This window comes from Eleutherodactylus coqui, chromosome 3 (genome assembly GCF_035609145.1).
Source record: "Eleutherodactylus coqui strain aEleCoq1 chromosome 3, aEleCoq1.hap1, whole genome shotgun sequence".
In the NCBI taxonomy this organism is placed as follows: Eukaryota; Metazoa; Chordata; class Amphibia; order Anura; family Eleutherodactylidae; genus Eleutherodactylus; species Eleutherodactylus coqui.
Genome location: NC_089839.1, coordinates 173,848,343 through 173,867,627, shown reverse-complemented (window position 1 = coordinate 173,867,627; position 19,285 = coordinate 173,848,343). Strand labels below are relative to the sequence as shown.

The window sequence follows — 19,285 nt, the reverse complement described above, 5'->3', positions numbered from 1 at the left end:
TACAGACAGGCGCTGATTGACCAGCCGAGACACAAGGCTCCTAACCAACCAATCCAACCACACGCCCGCAGAGAATTGCTGTTATCGGCAATATCTTGTCAAAACGACACTGGGCATGAACTGGTGTGTGAATCACTTGGCCAAGGCGGACGCCATGACATCATCCCAGTCCTGATCCGCTCTTGGTGATTATATTGCTATATCATTTCTATCGTCTTGTACAGGCTTTATGTGTATAGATGTAGGAAAGGCTGTCCATGTTGGCCCCTTCCCAGTCATACACTTCTTGTTTCCGAAGAACTAATCACACTTCACTATTTACTTGGAAACATTAGTTTTGTTTTATCAAACTCCAAAGGTTGCTTCATTGTCTTCCACATTTACACAAGATAAATGTTCTTTCTTGGAGGACATAACCCGGGATGTCCTAACTGTAAGTTCAGGCACAGCTACATTATGTATGGTTCCTTTGAAAAAAGAATATGGAAATAAAGATTGCTACGACATGTTCTATAAATGTAACAAGAAGGGTTTCATAACGCCTCGCTGTGATTGATGCTATCTCCTGCGCTCGCTGTTTTGTGTGGTTTTGGACTTGTGACAAGTTATGAGACTGCACTCTTATAATTCACTAGATTCAGGGCCAGTTTTGCCAGTAGCAAACTAATAAAGTAAGGGCCTTTGGCGGCAAGCCATAGAAAATGTTGACTTACCTCTCCGAATGCTGAATGCATTTGATAGCTTGTAGGTTACATTCTAACTAATACGCTGCGAGATGTAACATCTGGGAATAATAACGTTGCGTTTGATTTTCTTTGACCCTAGTGTGATTTGGGGGTGATAGTTTTGCTATAAATTACTGGTAAATGTATGTTTTCTGGCAGCAGGAAATTCACATCGCAGTCAAATGTATGGAATTTGCATAAATTTAAAGCCCCAGCCCACATTTTCCTCCAGTCTCTACATGCCAATTGTATGTATTCCAAAGTCCACAACTACTAATAGGGTATGAAATGTATAGTAGAGAATATGGGGTTGTATGCAGGCAGAAGAAAGTGGCAGCTTTCTTCCAGAAACAGCGCCACTGATGTCCATGGTCTGTGTCCGGTATTGCATCCCAAATGGATTCAAATGCTTGGAGCTGAGGAGCAATACTACATAGAGCAAATGATACCCGAATCAAAGGTCTTCTGTGAGTTCTTCTAAGGATATAGTATGGGTACCATATGTTCTATCGTCTTCACATATAAATATCTACACAGTTAATCACTAATTAAGACTGACTGCGGCCCCGGGCGAGACGCATAAAGACCTTCTCCATACAGACACTGACTCACAAACCGTTTAAACCCACTTCAAAGCGCGCGCCGTTCTTACTTCTGGGGCTGCAGTGTAGCTTTTAGGTGTATTTAAGACATCGGCGAACATTTAGGGACTGTCTAGTCTGTGATCTGTCAGGGGAAGGAAGGTTATGTAAAGTCAGTCTTAACTCACTTGTCCCTAGAGGAACACTGTGCGCCTGCAATACGATATACTTGTAGAATAGCGGTGGTAAAGCTATGTGACCCTGACACATTTTAGAGGACCTGCCCGCTCCTCTGACATTTCCGTTTTTGTAATTACTTGTATTCCCCATAAAATGACAAAAAAAAAAATCTTGTGCAAGTCTGTGTGTTGTTCCTCTGTTATTTCGCCTGGAAATGTATAACTAAATGGACAACTACTGTAGGTGTTACATGTCACTACGCAGTATAACACGATTGGGAATTTCCTTTGAGAAGTGGAATGGTAACACCCACTTCTCCATTTATGTAGACATTTCCAGGAGAAGCAATAGAGGAACGGCACAATGCAAAAATGCTGCAGGATATTAATTTTTGGTGCGCAGATATGCAGGAAAATAGAGCATGTTCTATCTTTTTACGTGGATGAAATGCACATGCATGTGAATATGCGTGCGAATGCGTCCATGTGAGGCCGGCCTTATGGACATTTCTACGCTTCTACAACTAGAGCTTTACAGTTATATGTAATTAGGGTCACCGTATAAGCTGCCATACAACTATCACAGAAGTTCCCACTGTGGTACACGTGTGACTTCTTCCTTCGCAATGAGCAGTTGAAGTCACATTACGGTTTTAAGGTGAGTTCACACATGGTGGATGCAGTACAGATCTGCCACAGATCTCACCGTTTAAATTAAGGGAGTGAAACCTACTGTGGATCCACATCAAAATCCGCACCGAGTGCAGAAAATGCACACTAGGCCGGCTACGTGTGAATGCACCCTCATCTTTATTCTTGTGCACTTTTATGCTACCTTGTAGCCCTATCCTGCATCACCATCTTCAGCGCTCATTAGAAGACGGTTGAGTCCAGTCCTTTATTTCCATTCTGCACTTTGAGCAGTGATTGCACTCTTAGTAATCTGCACCGTCATTTGCTCTGCAGTTAGAGAAGACCTTCTTAACGACCTCTAGATATGGATGAATTACTGACCTCTGCAGATGAAGCAAGAACTATTTTGCCCCCTTGACAGCTGGTGGAGCATTAAGTAAAAAGCTGAAGTATTGTATCACACCTGGACGGAGACAGTGATTCCTTGGTTAATGTTATCCAGGTCACTGGCTCTTCTATTCCCCGCACAATAGGAGCGGGTTTGAATGGAGCTCATCTTTCTTTAGGAAGCCAAATCAAACTTGACTTTCAGTGGAGTGTGCTCTCCAGCGCCGTGTTAATGAGGGGTCTGTGGGTGGTCTGCCGCAGTGAAATTGAACAGAACGCTAATCAATACTATGAGAAAACAATTCAGCGTGACGTGACAGCCCAGAATATTCCTTTTCTTCCAAACCATTAGGGCCTATAGATCAAAGACTACAATCCCAGCAACAATAATACAAAAGAGTGGAAGAATGTTGTCTGGTCTTAGATGTGTGATAACGGGGAAATAATACTATCACTATATAGTATTTTCTAATACTACAAATTAATACAATTCTCTGCAGTTAGGCAAAAAAGGGGGTGTTGAAGAAAAATCCTGCATTTATTTTCAGAAACAGCGCCACTCCCGATGATGGTCTGAGTCTGGTATTGCAGCTCAGCTCCACTCACTTGCACTCAAGGGCTCATCAATTCATACTGCTTGCACCAAATTCTGACTTTCCCATCAGAAATCTGGATTCATCTGACCAGCTGATGTATTTATGGCTCAGTGATCAAGTTTTCACCCTTTTGGAGTCTTGCCTTTCTATTTCTCTTAGCAGTGGCATTGAAAATGGCCATCTGCTGTTTTAACCCATCTGTGCTAAGGAACGATAAAGCTGTACATTCTGACACATTAGTTGGAGCGTCAGGTTACTGTACACCACATGGTTATCAGAACGATTCTTGACATTCTCCTCTGACCCCTTTCGTTGACATCTACAGGATCCCCTTTCGCTGGATTCTTTTTCTCGATCACACCATTGCATAAGACCCCATGAGGTTGGCATTGTATGAAATCCTGACCCCAGGTAGTCTAGCACCGCTGACTAGGCCTCGTTGAAAGTCGCTCAGATTATTCGATTTTTCCATTTTATGTGGATTCACAATTAAACTGATCCACAGAAAACCTGCTTACTTGATTTTATGCTGCACTGCGTTGTCACGGGTCTCATTTCCATACAGGGAAACTCCATTCGTCGAAGGGTCGGTGACTTTAATACAGTGGCCACTCAGTGTACTGAATCTTCAGTGCAAGATGAGTTTCTAGCTGCTTGGGACATAACGTGGTAGGTCTTATGTGCCCTACTTTATCCTGTAAGATTAATGGAGCAATTCATGTACAAACTACAACTACCTCAGCAGTGGCCAGCATGCGGGGAGTTGGAGTTTCACCACCGATGGAGGGCCACAGGTTTGATATCATTGTTTTACCAAAACTCCCAGTCCTGGTGGCATCCTGCCCTCAGTACTCCAAGCCTACATCACTGATCCAATCCAGGCTAAGAGATAATACCATGCAGTATGGTCAAAATCTACCTGATATATGTATAGCGCCTATAGAATGCACTCAGTTGGGTCCGCAGTCTAATTAACCTAACTATATTTTGAGAGAAACGCCTGAAAAAACAAACAAACACAGGGATAAAACTCAAATTCTACTGAGATTTTTGTCTGGTTATACCTAAAGGCCCCCCATTCACATTTTGGCAGCGCTGGATGTCTATTGTATGTCTATAGGCACCACCCAGTAGATGAAAGTTCAGGCATGTTGACTTTTAATGCCCCAGCTTTTTCTCCACCTTAGGCCTTTTTTACGCAACCGTATTTATGCAGGTATTTTGCCATATAAAAAGAATTGCCCGAAAATCGTGACCACCTGAAGCATTGGATTCCAATGTTTTCAAATAAGCAAATTTTGGGCGCATAAAAAATCTGCACCAGGAAAAATCATCGACGACCGTTTTTGGTCTTACCCTATCTTTTGCCGAAATATGCAGGAAGCTCCCATAAACGTTTATAGAAGCGGAAAAAAAAGTGAGGGAGAGGGAATGGAATTCATTATTTTCAATGGGTTCATTTACATGAGCAATTTTTCACTCACACGGATAGTGCAAGAATGAAAAAAAATCCCAGCCTGACCCATTTTTGGTCGATTATGTTGTCTAATTTCCTATGGAAGCCAAAAAAAATTGCACTTGCATGTAAATGCAGTTTTCATGTGAAAAAGCTAAAAAAAAAACCCTGTACGGGAGAATGGGAGGTAGTAAAGAGCAGAGAGAGACATCATTGGAGTCTACAAAGCTATGCAGCCAGCCCATGCAGACATGAGGGCATGACAAGCCCTCTGTAAGGCCCCGGTGGTATAAGGCAGCAGGCTCCGTGTGCCGCCTCATGATTTATATAACTGCGTGGTGAATGACTTGTCATTAATAGCAGATTTTGAAGGACAGCCATACATTACAGAGAACAATAAAACTTTGATTCATGGCTTATCTTCTACAACCACTTTTTTTTAGCAGTCTTACTTCACCAGTTTATGGGCATCTTAAGCCGCTTACGAGGTACCAGAGGCCAGAATGTTCTGTAATAGACTCTAAGCTAGATCTGTCCTCCAGCATATAATGATTAACGAGCCGGAGTTGTAGTTATTCCTCAGTCTACAATAGTAGCCACCATCGAGGACAGTACACAACACTCCGATTATGCTACTTATCATCATACCCTGGCAACAACTGAAGCCTAAATGCCTCCTTCCTTTAATATACTTTATCACCTGCCAAACCTCCTTGGGAAGCTAAATCTCCTCCAGATGTGATTACCTCGCGGGATGGAGTTTGCACAGTAGGACGGTCTTTTGTCTTGCTGTTTGTATACACGTGGGCACACAATGCATGCCGCGCTCACAGAATACAAATCTGTACTTGTTTAGAGCCTTTTTTACTTGGTGATCCTGGCTCAGGTGTCTGTAATACATTAACAGCTCCCTTGTACCTAATCTTCCTTATTTGCAAAGCTAATTTGCTTTCTTGTAGTTCTTCACTTTGACATCCTCTTGGTAAACAGTCTTACGAACAAAGTGTCCAAAACTATCCACCATCTTATTATAGCAAGCCGTGTAGTCAACTACGACTGTCTATGAATAAATGTTGTGCAATGTAATTATGGTAATTAATGCAGAATAGTTGGTAATTAATGTCATGTGCGCACCACGTGTGCCGCCGTATCATACCTCAATGCACGAGGTGCTATAGCTTGCCATGATTTATTTAAGCACCTCACTGTGCCTTTTGTACAAAATCAAATGTACATTATAGGGCTATAGCACACAACATATTCAAATAGCCAGTGCCATTGCTCAATGCGCCTACTGGGTTTGTTAGAAGAGGCTTGATAGTTTATGGGAGGGAACTACTTATCCTTTGCTTAGAAGAGCTGATCTGAACAAGTCTTGAAGAAGATCTGAATAATTTACGGGATTGCACATACAGACCAACCAGTTATCAGTTAGTCAAATGTTTGGTTGAATGTTCATGCCCTTGCTAAAAACTTTTGACATGTCATGGAGTCTGGATGCTGAAACCCACACTGATCGCTAGAATGAAGCTGCAGAAGTGCTCATCTCCGCTCAGTAGGTGTAGATGGGCCCATGGACTTTCTACTGAGCCTATCTTCAGCTAGCGAGCAGTAACAGCACTCCGATGAATGTTTCAGCTGCTTCATTCTGGTAATCGCTGGGGGGCGATCAAAACCTTTGACTTCCCTGTGACATAACAAAAGTTTTTGGAAAGTACAGTTACACTAATCCCCTATATTCCTTAGAAAGGCTATTACCTTTTGGGCCTATAAATACAGTAGACTGGCCATATTATTAACACCGTAAGTAAAGCTCTTAGATGACAGTTATAGTGAGAATGTAGAGCTTCCTAAGTAACTTTTTATGACCGGTATGGGCGTAGTACCAATCTCGCATTTCGGTAAACTTCCTTATGTTCTACTGTGGGTGCTGTACAGAATACAGGGAAGGAAGATAGGAGTCACTATACATACGTAGGGTTGTCTCCTCCTGAATTCTTCCTGTCTTCTCAGGTCCCCATAGACTTTGATAGCTCCAAGACAATGACTGATGACCTATTCTTGTTGCCTACATGAACAATCTCTGGTACACGTCCGTTGACAATAGGGCATTGACGAGGGCAACCCAAGTCTTTCAGGAGAGGAAATATCAGAACAAACTTCAAGTTCCTTTGAAGATAAAATGCCATCTGCATCACATGAACACAATGGGGTCTGAGACGCGGGACTACATTCTTCTGAGAATCCAGGCAAAGGCTGGCGTATGGAGTCGGGATGAGATACAGGAACTTCCTCTCCGATGAACCGAAAATCAAACAATGTTTTGTGTCTTGAATATAAAAGCAGGTTGTGTACTTTCTAGTGCATTTCCTTTCCTGCACATTCCCAGTCCATTGTTATCTTACAGTAAGAGAAGGTGCCTGTGGATACCAGCGTCCAATGTGAAATGACTGCAGATTTTGCTCATGCTATACAGATTCTATATACAATCCTTCTTGATGTATTAAGTCGCTCTCTGCTTATCCTCACAATCACGTTATTGTATACAGTATAATGAAAACAAAGGTTTGGTACTGTGTATCGTTATAAGTGTATATAAATATTCATGCCTCTTCGGATCTATTCCATTTTAGCCTGACGAAGAACCCGAAAGAAACCTCTGCGTGACTTTTTATAATATCTAAGACCTACAACAGGGCCATACACTTTTATGGGTGTCCTTTATAGACATGTGCATGAGGCCTAAATTGTGGCCCTCTTGAATAACCAAAAACCACAGATGTAGACTTTGTAGCCCTTAGTTTTTCTTACAGCTTTGACTGAAGGGCAAAATTTATTAATACACACTAATTGGGGTATAGGGCATAGATCTGGTCCACCTCAGCCCTTTGGAGGTGTTCCCGATAGGGCTTAGGGGACTCTAGCTCACCTGCACATTGGAGAAGACTTGGGGTTTGTGTAGCGTTCAGGCTATAATCATTGCTTAATCTTTTTCTGGGGCTCGAAAATCATGCATGACCACGCCACATTGTGCTGCTCAATTGAACTTTTAATATCAGAGAAGCAAACTGTTCAAAGTGCCTACACAATGCAAGTCTCCATACGTTTGGGCTCATGGTTCAAAGACTGCAGTGGCCAAATCCTTGTGAGGCGTCAGATAGACTACTTTGGAATAACCTTTACTAGCGTTACTTATATTTATATTATTTGTCTTATTTTTGTCTAGTCTGGACATTTTGTTCACATTGAACATGATCAGTAATTTATTGCTTCTTCTGCTTTCTTCCTAGGAGCCAAGTACCAAACGGGTCAAACCACTTTCAAGGGTCACATCACTTGCAAATCTCATTCCACCAGTGCGGGCAACACCTTTAAAGCGATTCAGCCAGTCATTGCAGGTAAGTGAGATTTGTTATGCATCACCTGTGGTATATGGAGTGTTGAACTCTACTGTATGTAATGTGATCCTACTATCCCACCAGAGTTTTAAAACCTTCATACACTAAGATAGCTGTTGACTGAATGCGCCTTGGGTCGACTCAGAGGGAGACATTTCACTGGCAGACACCTCTAGCAGCGGGACCAAGAATCGGGCATGTTGAAATCCATCATACCTGTCAGGATTAGTGGACCACAGACTGGTTTGGCGTTGGCCAAACCTTCAGGCGACACGTGAAGTACCTTTGTCTTTACCCTTTAATTCCACCAGTCAGGACGTGGACTTCGCTGCAGGGTCCCCAGGCTATTTATTACCCAGGAAGTGGTCTCCGTAATACGGCAGCGGATACTGTTTAAAACCTAGGTGCGGTACCCAAGGGTGTGAGCAGGAGCGTAGTTAGACAGTCCAGGTCAGGGCAGGCAACACACTTCAATACAACTAGAGGTCGGGTCACTGAAAGCAGGTTCAGCATGGTAGATTAGGCTAAAGGTTGGGGCAGGCAGCAGACAGTAGCGTGGTCAGAATAACAAACCGGGGTCAGCAGCAGACACTGGAACGCAGTCAAAATAGCCAAACCAAAGCTCTGGAACCAAGAAGTCAGGATGAAACTTGCAAGTACCTTGTGGAAACCAAAAGGACCTCAATACTCAAGCACCCTCTATGGGATGGATGCCTGATATATGCTGGGGGTTGGCCGGGAACACCTTTGCAAGTTACGCACTGGTCCTTTAAGAGTGCAGCTGAGCACGTATGCACCCTTCAGGCTGTACTTAGAGACAATGCAGATGTTAGAGCCAGGCTTCTGCCACAACAGGGGGGAGGTTTATGTGCCTTGACTGCCAGGGAGGGTGAGTTGGTAGCCACATACTTTAATAATACTCAAACCTTCCTTCCACCAACATCTGTTGTTGGAGGAAAGCCTGGTGACCCCAATACACATTAAATACTCCGTCAGTCCTGCCAAAATCATTGAGTGCAGCTCACATTTACCTAATGCTTATGGACACCTTAAATCATCATTGTCTAGTGTGCTCTTAACCTAAATTAGCATGACAATAGGTGGTGGATGGGGGGTCTGGCAGATCACCATTAAATTAATTTAAAGGGGTTGTCCAGTCCTAAACTATTGATGGCCTATTCTCAGGACAGGTCATGAATAGTAGATCCATGGGGGTCCTTGCTCAGGACCCCCACCAATCGGCTATTAACTGATTTCTGTAGGAAGCACACAGCTCCTTTCTTATTGTAGTGGCCAGGCTTGGTATTGCATGCCAAGTTCCCTTTCATTTGATTTGGAGGTTGGTCTGCAATACAGAGCCTGCCCACTACAGTAAAATCAGAGTTGTCTGCTCCTGTAGAAATCAGCTCAGTGCCCAAGCTTGCATGCTTTGATGAATAGCTAATCAGCAAGGGGCCTGGGCGACCTAACCCACCGATCTTCTATTGATAATCTATCGTAAAGATAGAGGGGTCTGTTGTTTGTTTCAACATTGTGGTGGTCTAGAGTATTCTTTATTAACGAAATTCTGCTGTTAATTCAACGGGTACAGATAAATGTTGAGAAGCTTTAGCAGATATGCAGTACTTGTACATCTAGCACACCATAAGAGGTGTCCGTCACCGAGTATTCTATAACGCTCACTGGCATACATATGAGCTGAGCACTGTGCTAGTACAACTCCCTTTTAATGGTATAATTAATTGTATTATGTGGAAGCTTAAAAGAATAAATCAAAATGAACTTTTATTAAAAGCTGTAAATATAAAAAACTGTCTAACTATTATTTGGGGATTAAAACTTTGCATCAAGTTGTAACCAGTTACAGAAGATACAAAGTTGACATTACATTAACAATCAGAAGATTTCTTCTTGAATGGAGGTTTCATAAAGTACCATCAGGAGTGAGACCTTGTGATCAGTCACTAGTTGCTTGGATGCGGCTCGAGAGACTATATCGTAGCCTCTTGTAGAAGGACAAGTCCTCCAGACGCTGCAGTAAGGATTGTGTGCCCTTCTGTCTTCCATATGGTTGGGGGCCACAGACAGTGGCAGCTTTTCCAGACAAAGCTGCAAGTTCCTGACTTCGCTCCGGCATCTCATCCAGAAAGCAGTATATAGCGTGACTGGAACATAAAATAGTGTACAGTCACTGGTCTGGAAAGATCCCACCTTGGCAGCCAACAGCCTCCTTGTATAATGTCGGGGGACAGACGTGTAATACTTTGCAGAAGCTTGCTGGTGCTGAAGAGGTCAAGGAAAATATGTCTTAGGTCTGCAAGAAAGGCTTTATTAGTTACAGTTGTGAGCACCAATGTGGAAAGTAAATTATGTTTTGGCTAAACTTTTCTCAGAGGCCGGAGCTTCACTTTTGTGGCTTTAACAGCTGTTTCCCTTCTGTAAATGCTCCCACTGTTTTACCCTCCATTTGTTGGCTCTTTTAGGACCCCCCCTTCCATAGTTCACAGAATTAAGAATTATGAAAACAGAGTGATCCATAGGATACAGTTATTTGAGGACAGAGACCTTTAGAGGAAGGGGAGGACAGAAGTAATGGAAGGAGCCGTATAATAACCTAAACAAGACTGCAGCCAACAAATAGCGACAAAGCCAGACTCATAAAGACAGGCATAAATAATATAGTGGAAAAATGTATGAAATCTCTCTTCTAGAGATTATTCTGACAATCCAAGTATGAGCTCCAGGTGTCCATTAATTCCACTTTATGTATTAGTAAGACGCTAAAAAAAAAAATCACACCTTTCAAAGCTGAGATGGTGGCTTGTCTGAGGTCCAAAAGGCCAGAAGGGCTTTTCAAGGCACAGACATGGTTTCTCATAAAGACCCTTGTAAGAAGATGAATGTCATGGAAGGAGTTCCCCACACAGGACCCCTCTACCAGCCAGAGCAGTGAGTGTTAAAGGGGTTTTCTGATTTCAAAAAATGGTTGGAGGGCAGAGAGGTGTGTAAAAGGAAAAAAAAAACCCTCCTTTCCAACTGTCCCAGCGCTGCAGTTCCGATTCTGGAAGCTGGTGCAGTGGACTACCTGAACGACACATGATCGGTGAGACCAGTGACCGTCTGCTGTACTTGCTTGAATGATGGAGGGTGGATGACCGCCGCTGATGCACCTTCTGGGGCCAAAGCAGCCGGGACCGGACAGAGGTGCTGAAGCATTGGGACATTTGAAGGGCGAGACATGCTTTTGTTTTTACACACTTTTCTGCCCTCCTGTCATTTTTTTTTTTTAAGTCAGGAAACCCCTTTAGGCAACAGCAACTCCCACTCTGGCAAACCCAGCCCAATAATGTATTATACGGTGCTTCATTCAGTTATATGACTGGTAAGTAAGACTATATTTCCCCTGTAGCACGTGAATGTATGTCTGAACTAAACTTCCCCCAGTGATCAGCTGGTTGCAGGAGTTTTTAGGTTCTGACGGTCTTCAGGAAACTGTCTTCACGCCTTAAATATGGGAAGTTTTTGATTTGTGACTGATTTATACAGCATCCTGGATACTAACAGACTTTAGAACAACATAATAAATGCTGCGGTGAAGAATAACATGGCTGTGACACCTAATGACATCTGGAACAGTGCCCTGTTCAGAAAATGTTATTTAAAGCTCTCTGGGGAAAGTTAAAGCGACCCTCAAGTCCTGGAGAAATAAAAATGGTCACACCAGCTTCTCTAATGAAGTGATGCGCGTTGTGCATTAGTATGCATCATTAGTCTAAGGGCTCGTTCACACAAGACTATTTGCGCAGTGTATTACACGCAAATACTAATACACAGTTCACATGACCGTAGTTTTTCACGTGATGTGCGTTCATGGAAAAAATACACAGCATGACCTATATTTGTGCGCATTTACGAACTGCAAGAGCTCATTAAAATCATGGGCGTGCGTAAATATGCATGACTTAAGCAGAAAACCTGCATATTCTCTGCATATGCGCACAACATCAATGTGATTTAATAGGTACTTTTTGAGTGTGCAACTCGTGGTGTATTTGTGCACACAAAAACACGCCGCAGCCGATCAAAAATGTGGGTGTGATTATTGGTCGTGCAAACGCGCGGCGTATTTGCATTAATAAAATGCACTTATGGACGTGCGCTTTTACACAGGACAACTTGCCGGGTGCAGATGCCATCCGCCTCCATTCACAGTGAACAGGCAGTAGTTCTTAGATGAGCAACTGCCTGTTTACATGGGCTGATCAGTCATTCAGGGTTTTATGAATGCACAGACTGAACGTGCAAATTTATCGTCTGTCATTCAGTTCTGCGTTCATTTTAGATTGAACAATAATCATTAACATTTTTCCTGATCGCGGGGATCTGAGCGATTTCACGGCTGTAAGACGCTACACCTGCGCTGATTGGCCAGTTCTGTCCACATGAGCAGTGCCGGCCGGTCAGAGCATCGTGTAGTGTCTTAGTCTGCCAATACATACTAATGTACAGTGTCTACCAGGCGGCCAGAGAAGCGGTGCGGCCATCTTTGTTTGTACAGAGTCACTCTAACAGTTCTGTCCTGCGCACAATATGTACAGATTTGGTTATACCTCCTCTTCTGCGCTGACACCATCCTTTACATTATTCAGATGTTGCAGTTAAGTTGGAGTTCATACTGCATTTAAAAATAAAAACTGCAACAAAATTACGCAGTTTTTCAGTGAAATCTCATCATTTTTGCTGTTGATACATTTCTGAATCCTATTAGCTTTCTGAATCCTGTTAACTCTTATCTCCAACACACTTGCAGATGGATGCGATGTAGAAGTTAGATGTGAATACATCTAAATGAATTGCAGTGTAGAGCAGGGCAGTGCTGTATCCAAGGGACAGTGGCGACAAGCGCTGCTTAGAAGCTGTAATAGCGCTAATTGCCAGGCAGCACCTGCGCTCACAGCCGCCACCTAGCAATTGTTGAGGAAATGTGAGCGCTAGCGACTGCCGGTAGCACTTGTGTAATAGCACCCTTATATACTTGTCTCTTGACTTATCCACTCTAATTACTACATCTGATAGATCGGCATCTGCCAATGCTGAATGTAGAGATGCCCACACACATTATACTAAAGCCTCTGGCACACTAGCATGTTTGGGTTCGTGTGCTGTCTACATGTTCATTCACGGATAGCACACAGGCTCCATTATAGCCTAAGAGGCTATGCACACTGCCGTTTCTTTCACACAGACCAATGGTCTATGTGAAAAAACTCATTACATGTCCTGTCCTATTATTGACTGTATGCTTTAGCAAGTGTGCACCCAGGCTAAAGTTGATAAAGAATTGCCAATTTCAGCCAAAATGATTGACTGTAGAGTGAAATATAACAATGAACAGCCGTTTCAGCTGGTTGATGGCTATTCTCTGGAAAGAAGTCTTCAGCATTTGAAACTTTTGTCCAACTGTGGGACGAAAGGTCTTTTGTTCTCACAAGATCATTCGCCTATTCCCAGTGTCATTGGACAGGTATGGTCAGTTTGAACAACTGTAACGGCCACTATGGACTAAAACATGTACAGGTGTGCCTGGGAAACAATCATTCATCTGAGGATCATTCATTGAATGCTTCTTCAGCCATCAACCTACTTCTGCCTAAGGTGTATGGCCTTGTTAAGTCCCTACAGATAGTCCAAGCAGAAGAGCAGCAATGCGTAGTAGTTGTAACAAATACTGATGTGCCATCAAACTAAACCCTGATCTCGCGTCCAAGTAAATAATCCACAGAAATACCAACATATGTAGTGCGACGTTCCAGTTCGCTTGCAGGGGCTTTTTTGGCTTGCAAAAAGCCCCAAGACTTAGGCTGTAATGTGTATTGTTTGGAATACATATTTATGATACAATTTGTTTACATGTATTAATAGATTTCAACCTCTTTCACTTTCAGCGTTCTATTAGTTTCCGGGGTGACAGTCGCCCAGATCTCTTTACCCCAAGACCTTGGTCAAGAAATGGCCCTCCATCCATCACAAAACGAAGGGACAGCAAACTTTGGAGCGAAACCTTCGATGTTTGTGTCAATCAAGCGCTGACATCCAAGGAAATCAAGCGGCAAGAGGTCTGTACTGCTATAGAACTATATCACTATATGGGGTTGTCTGGGAGTTCTTTCCAAAAACAGTGCCACTCTTCTGCATCTGGCTGCAAGTGAATGAGCCAGACAAGCCAACAGACAAGAGTCCTGGATGACCCTTTTAATTCAATATGTGTACATTGCTTTTCTCCCATCCGGTGTAGAGCGCAGTCTTCTTGTTAAGCAGGGTTACATAATATGCAGCAGTAGTTTACTGATAATTAGGAACATCATTATATCCCAGCATGGTGTATGTTTAAAGCACCGTGACCACAGTCAAGGGATCACATAGTTTCCCAAGGAATATTATGGACATTACTGAGTAATTATGTCCTGGCAGGGCGCCCCCTGCAGAGCATGGGGACAGGACAGAGCAAGGAAAAGTAGCCCGTTTCCCTCCTCCAAATACTGGCTCTGTTCTCAGCACACGTGTGAAATACTCTACATGTTAAATGGTTTTGGCATGTGCCGGGAGCAGGTGAGAGGTCTTGCTCTTCTCAAAACTTTGATCTTTGTGTGCTGCGCTTTTAAAGATGTGCTTTTCTTTTGATCATTCTTAATATGGCATTCCAAGTGGAAACAAGGCGATTTATGAGGAAGAGTCTGGATTCCTTACTTTTGAATTGTAAACCTAAAATAAAAATCAATGGAGGAAATTTACTGAGACTGAGATTTCTTATGGCAATCTTAAACCAAAGTATGCACCAAATGGAATAAGCATTTTTAGCTGTCCGTGCAGCAGAAATGGAAATCTATGGTTGTTAGGAGCAGGCATAATTTGGTGTAAATTATCGTAAATCTATTGAACCAACGGTGCCCTATCCCCACTTTAAGGGCTTATTAACATACCCGGCCGATATACGGTGTCCCGTTCTGCAGGGCAGGGAGGCGGGCTGGGAGCAGTGCACTGAGCTCCCGCCCCCTCTCCACTATTTGCAATGGGAGGGGGAGGAAAGTAGCTCCACCCTGCCCCTCCTATTGCAAACAGTGGAGAGGGGGCAGGAGCTCAGTGCACTGCGCCCGGCCTGGCCCACCTCCTCTCCTTGCAGAAAGATACACCATATATTTGCCAGGTGTGAAAACCTGGCCGATATACGGACGTGTAAATAAGCCCTTATAGTCACTTTTGAAAAGTGCCAAGAGAAGTAAAAAGTTACAAACTTTAGCGCAAGTATGATGTGTGCCAAAATTTGGTACTTTTTTATTCCTGAAAACTGCCATAAATTGTTTAATAAATTCCCACTAGTGAGTTAACATTGCAAAATATCTATGTCCCATATTATTGACCTTTATTTAGGTTGGCAAGTGAAACGTCTGTAAAGCCTGCACATGGCTACAAGCGACAAAGAGGCACAAACCCCTTAATACATTTGTTTTATCTGGCGATACTTCCGTGCATCACATGGATTCCCACGCCAGCTAGGAGCTGGAGTATGTTTTTGCTGTAATCTACCGCAGTATCTGCCATAAGCTACAGTAAAAGTAATAGGCTGTGCATGGCCACATCCCTAAAGCCAGAGCTCACCCACTTTTTGAGAAAGTGGTGTAGTTTGGCTTAAATGCCCCAAAAGTTGCAGTTTTCATGCGTGTGCCAAAAGTGCATTTTTTGGGTGCCAGAATTCTGGCATCCAAGAAATGATAAATAAGCCCCATAGTGTTTACAACAACTGCTTTAGGCTCTATTCACATCTACGTTGGAGGCTCCAAACCGATGCAGATTTAGCACAAAACACCAGACAAAATAGTGCAGTATGCTGATCTATTTTGTTCGGGAAAATGTCAGAACCCAAATGAACCTCATTATATTCAAAGTGGTCTGTTGGGTGCCATTTGTTTCCATCATAGCACGAATCCAGCTTTTCGGTTTTGTTTTTGATTACTCCAATGACGGAATAGGAAAATGGAAACCGAAACGCAGATGTGAACACAGCCCTAACTGTCCATAAAAATATCAACATACGATAGAGATCCTCTATTGATACAACAATAAACTGAATTTGTGTGTGTCTCCTTTTCATAGGCTATTTTTGAGTTATCACAAGGAGAGGAAGACTTAATAGAGGACTTGAAACTGGCAAAAAAGGTAGGTTGTTATTGGAAAATACATGTATATGCTGTAAGGGGTTGTGATGTCTTCATTAGGCTAGGTCATTCAGCCCGTCAGCTTGGGGACAAGAATTGATTAGATATTTGAATCTGTCTCTCTTTCATTCAGGCATATCATGACCCCATGTTAAAACTATCTATAATGACAGAAGAAGAATTGATGCAAATATTTGGGACCCTGGATTCTCTTATTCCACTACATGAAGGTACATACTCTCCTCAGCCTCTTCTTTGAGCGCATCCACCCTAAAATTAAGAGATTGTGCTAATAATGTATTTGCATGGCTTCTGCAGATCTCCTCAGACGCTTGCGTGATGTCAGGAAACCAGACGGATCCACAGAACATGTTGGCCACATCTTAGTCGGCTGGGTAAGACATGACTCATACTTCAGATGAGCGTTTGATTCAGTGTTCTGTCATTTCGGCGGTGGTTGGCTGACATTATTATTCAATTTACCAGGGACTGAGGAAGCGGCAGATTTGCGGGAGGAGTAATTCTTTTCAATCCTCCAGAAACAAAGCAGCTACATGTCAGGGAATGCATTAGTTCAGGAGCAGATAGTGAATGGTGACCTCCATCGTAAGCATTTGTTCCCGGAATGGTGCCGGATTCTCAATGGCAATAATGACAGATTCACCAGAAGATAGCGGGGTTAGAAATCTTAGAATTTCCATTACAAGAGCGTCACATGATATAAATGCTCGTCATTTCTCGGTGATTTCCACTGTGTTTAGAAGTGAGAAAGGCCAGTGACAATTACTAGAAAATGATACTTAACAGATATGGAATATTTCAAGACGGAATTTCTACAAGGGCATTAGGAAGTGAGATCTGACCCTTTTTACGTAGCGAAATGTGGAACTAAGAAAACTATTGACTTCTTATTTAACTTTTGTATTCCTTAAAATAAGATAATGGAATGATATATGTATTCTCATGTCTTTTTCACATGATTGCTTAAGAAAAGCATATTTATCTATATCATTCCTGTACTTAAAGGAGTTTTCTAGGGAAATACTATTGCTGATCTATCCTCAAGATAGGTCATCCATAGTTGACCGGCTGGGGTCTGTCGCTTGGGACCCTAACCAAGCAACTGAGTGGGCACATGCTGTCATTCCACTGCCTGTAATAGCAAATGATTTATCATCAAATCGGTTAATCTAAATGAAAGGTTCTCCAGCATTCACCCCCCTCCATGCCCCTTGCTTGTTCATTGCTTAGTCGGGGAAGTGGTTTGGCTACCTTTGTTTCTCCAGGCCTGTAGGGTCCCTTTAATACACTTGTCGCAACTTTATGTGCCAGAAAATGAAATGTATGGCAGCTATGAGGTGGTGTAGAGTTGCATTATAATTAACACTATATAGTTTTCTCTAGAGATGAGCGAGTATACTCGGTAAAGGCAATTGCTCAAGCGAGCATTGCCTTTATCGAGTACCTGCCCACTTGAGATGAAAGGTTCGGGTGGAGGGAGATCACCCCTCCGTTCCGCTCCGCTCTCCCCCTCAGCTCCCTGCCCGCCGCCAGCACCCGAACCTTTCATCTCGAGCGTGCAGGTACTCGCTAAAGGCAATGCTCGCTCAAGCAATTGCCTTTAGCGAGTATACTCGCTGATCTCTAGTTTTCTCACACAAATGATAGTAAATTTGTTGAACTGGTAGACCCTGCCCCTTTTGCTAATCCTCACCTACTTTTAAAAAGATTGTTAAAAAAAGTGTAAAAATTTAAAATATGCAAATTCTTGTGCAACCATGCTGTGCACCAAAAAATGTGGCTTTTCCAACAAAATACTGATGCAAAGGCATTGATAAATTGCCCCTATTGGCTTGTATAGCTCAGTGAATAATAAGAGACTTGTATCTAGAAGAAACTAGTTGCAACAGGTCTTCAGAAGCATTAAACAATGTATATTCATTTACTATATGATTGAGCCTGACATTAGCAGAGCCATTAACTAATGATGATTGAAGGGAATGTGACCCTTTATAATGAAGCAGAACTGCTTTTACCAGAATCTAGTTGCTGCTTGGACCTCCCATTGTAGGACGGGCTGCCATTTACGTCTCGGCTTTGCATGTATAGGGTAATTTAACTAGGTCTGTGAGGTTAGAGCGCATTGTATTCCCCAGATGTAATTCAGTTTATCAGGAAATCCACACATCCAGCCCAGCCTCCTGCGTGGGAGAACTTCAATATCACCGCAGGTTGCAGGATAAAGCCGTGCAGCGGGGAATGATAGGTTAGGATTTTCATAGGCCTGGATCTATACGTTACCCGACTTAATCTTTTGTTCTTCTAGAATGAGTGGGAGCAATTTACAAGTCTCAGGAAGTCTTCTACTTTACTTATTCATCCCTCAAGGCAACTTAAATCAGCATTTAAATGGGAAACTTGAATTGCAGGTGCAGCAGGGAGTTCTGACTACCTGTTCTTAAGTAAATTACCATTGTTGGTACAGATTGGGATGTTTCCATAGAAGACTGGTGTAGGAAATTATACCCCACTATACAATAACCGCCCTTTTGCACGAGGCAATGATCGTCCAAATGATAATCTGTAGGAATGTTCATTCATGATCATTGTCTAATGATCGAATGATAAATGGTAATTCACTCATTTTGCATTGATCGCCTCTTTTAGGATGACATAGCATTGTTTGTTGGCAACGCATCCCTCTCGTGGAAGCAGGAGGTTTTGCTGACAGCAACGGAAAGTAATGGACAGCGGGAAATAAACAATTGAAGAAGTGCTTTCCAAGGTGACTTAAAGCCAACAAATACCATTTTCCGCAAAACAGGATTTTCTGTGTTGACTTTGAACACATTGGAATAAAACGTGATCTTTTGCTGTGAATGCTTTGTAGGTATTTCAGTGATTTCGGCTATAACATATTGCTAATCATACAGTAGGCATCTTGAGAAGTACGTAACTGCTCTTGACTCACTGTCTTCGGAAAATGGATAGAAGAAACTTTGGAAATTACCGCTGAGCTGTAGCAGATCATCTTGCTATATGAATGATTGGCGCTCATTACAGGCAATTTATGTACCATCTACAACACTCTTAAGTGACAGGCACAGGCTGCTACAA

The 19,285-nt window shown here is 42.7% G+C and overlaps 1 protein-coding gene across 3 annotated transcripts in view; it reads left to right on the top strand.

The window, feature by feature from the left end:
* Nucleotides 1-19,285, top strand: part of ARHGEF3 (Rho guanine nucleotide exchange factor 3) — a 317,749-nt gene that overhangs the window by 284,797 nt on the left and 13,667 nt on the right. For all 3 annotated transcript variants that reach the window (XM_066596556.1, XM_066596557.1, XM_066596558.1), the window contains 5 exons: nt 7,848-7,955; nt 13,901-14,071; nt 16,107-16,169; nt 16,302-16,398; nt 16,487-16,563. In XM_066596556.1, the coding sequence (XP_066452653.1) occupies nt 7,848-7,955; nt 13,901-14,071; nt 16,107-16,169; nt 16,302-16,398; nt 16,487-16,563 (516 nt within the window). The remainder of the gene's footprint in view (nt 1-7,847; nt 7,956-13,900; nt 14,072-16,106; nt 16,170-16,301; nt 16,399-16,486; nt 16,564-19,285) is intronic.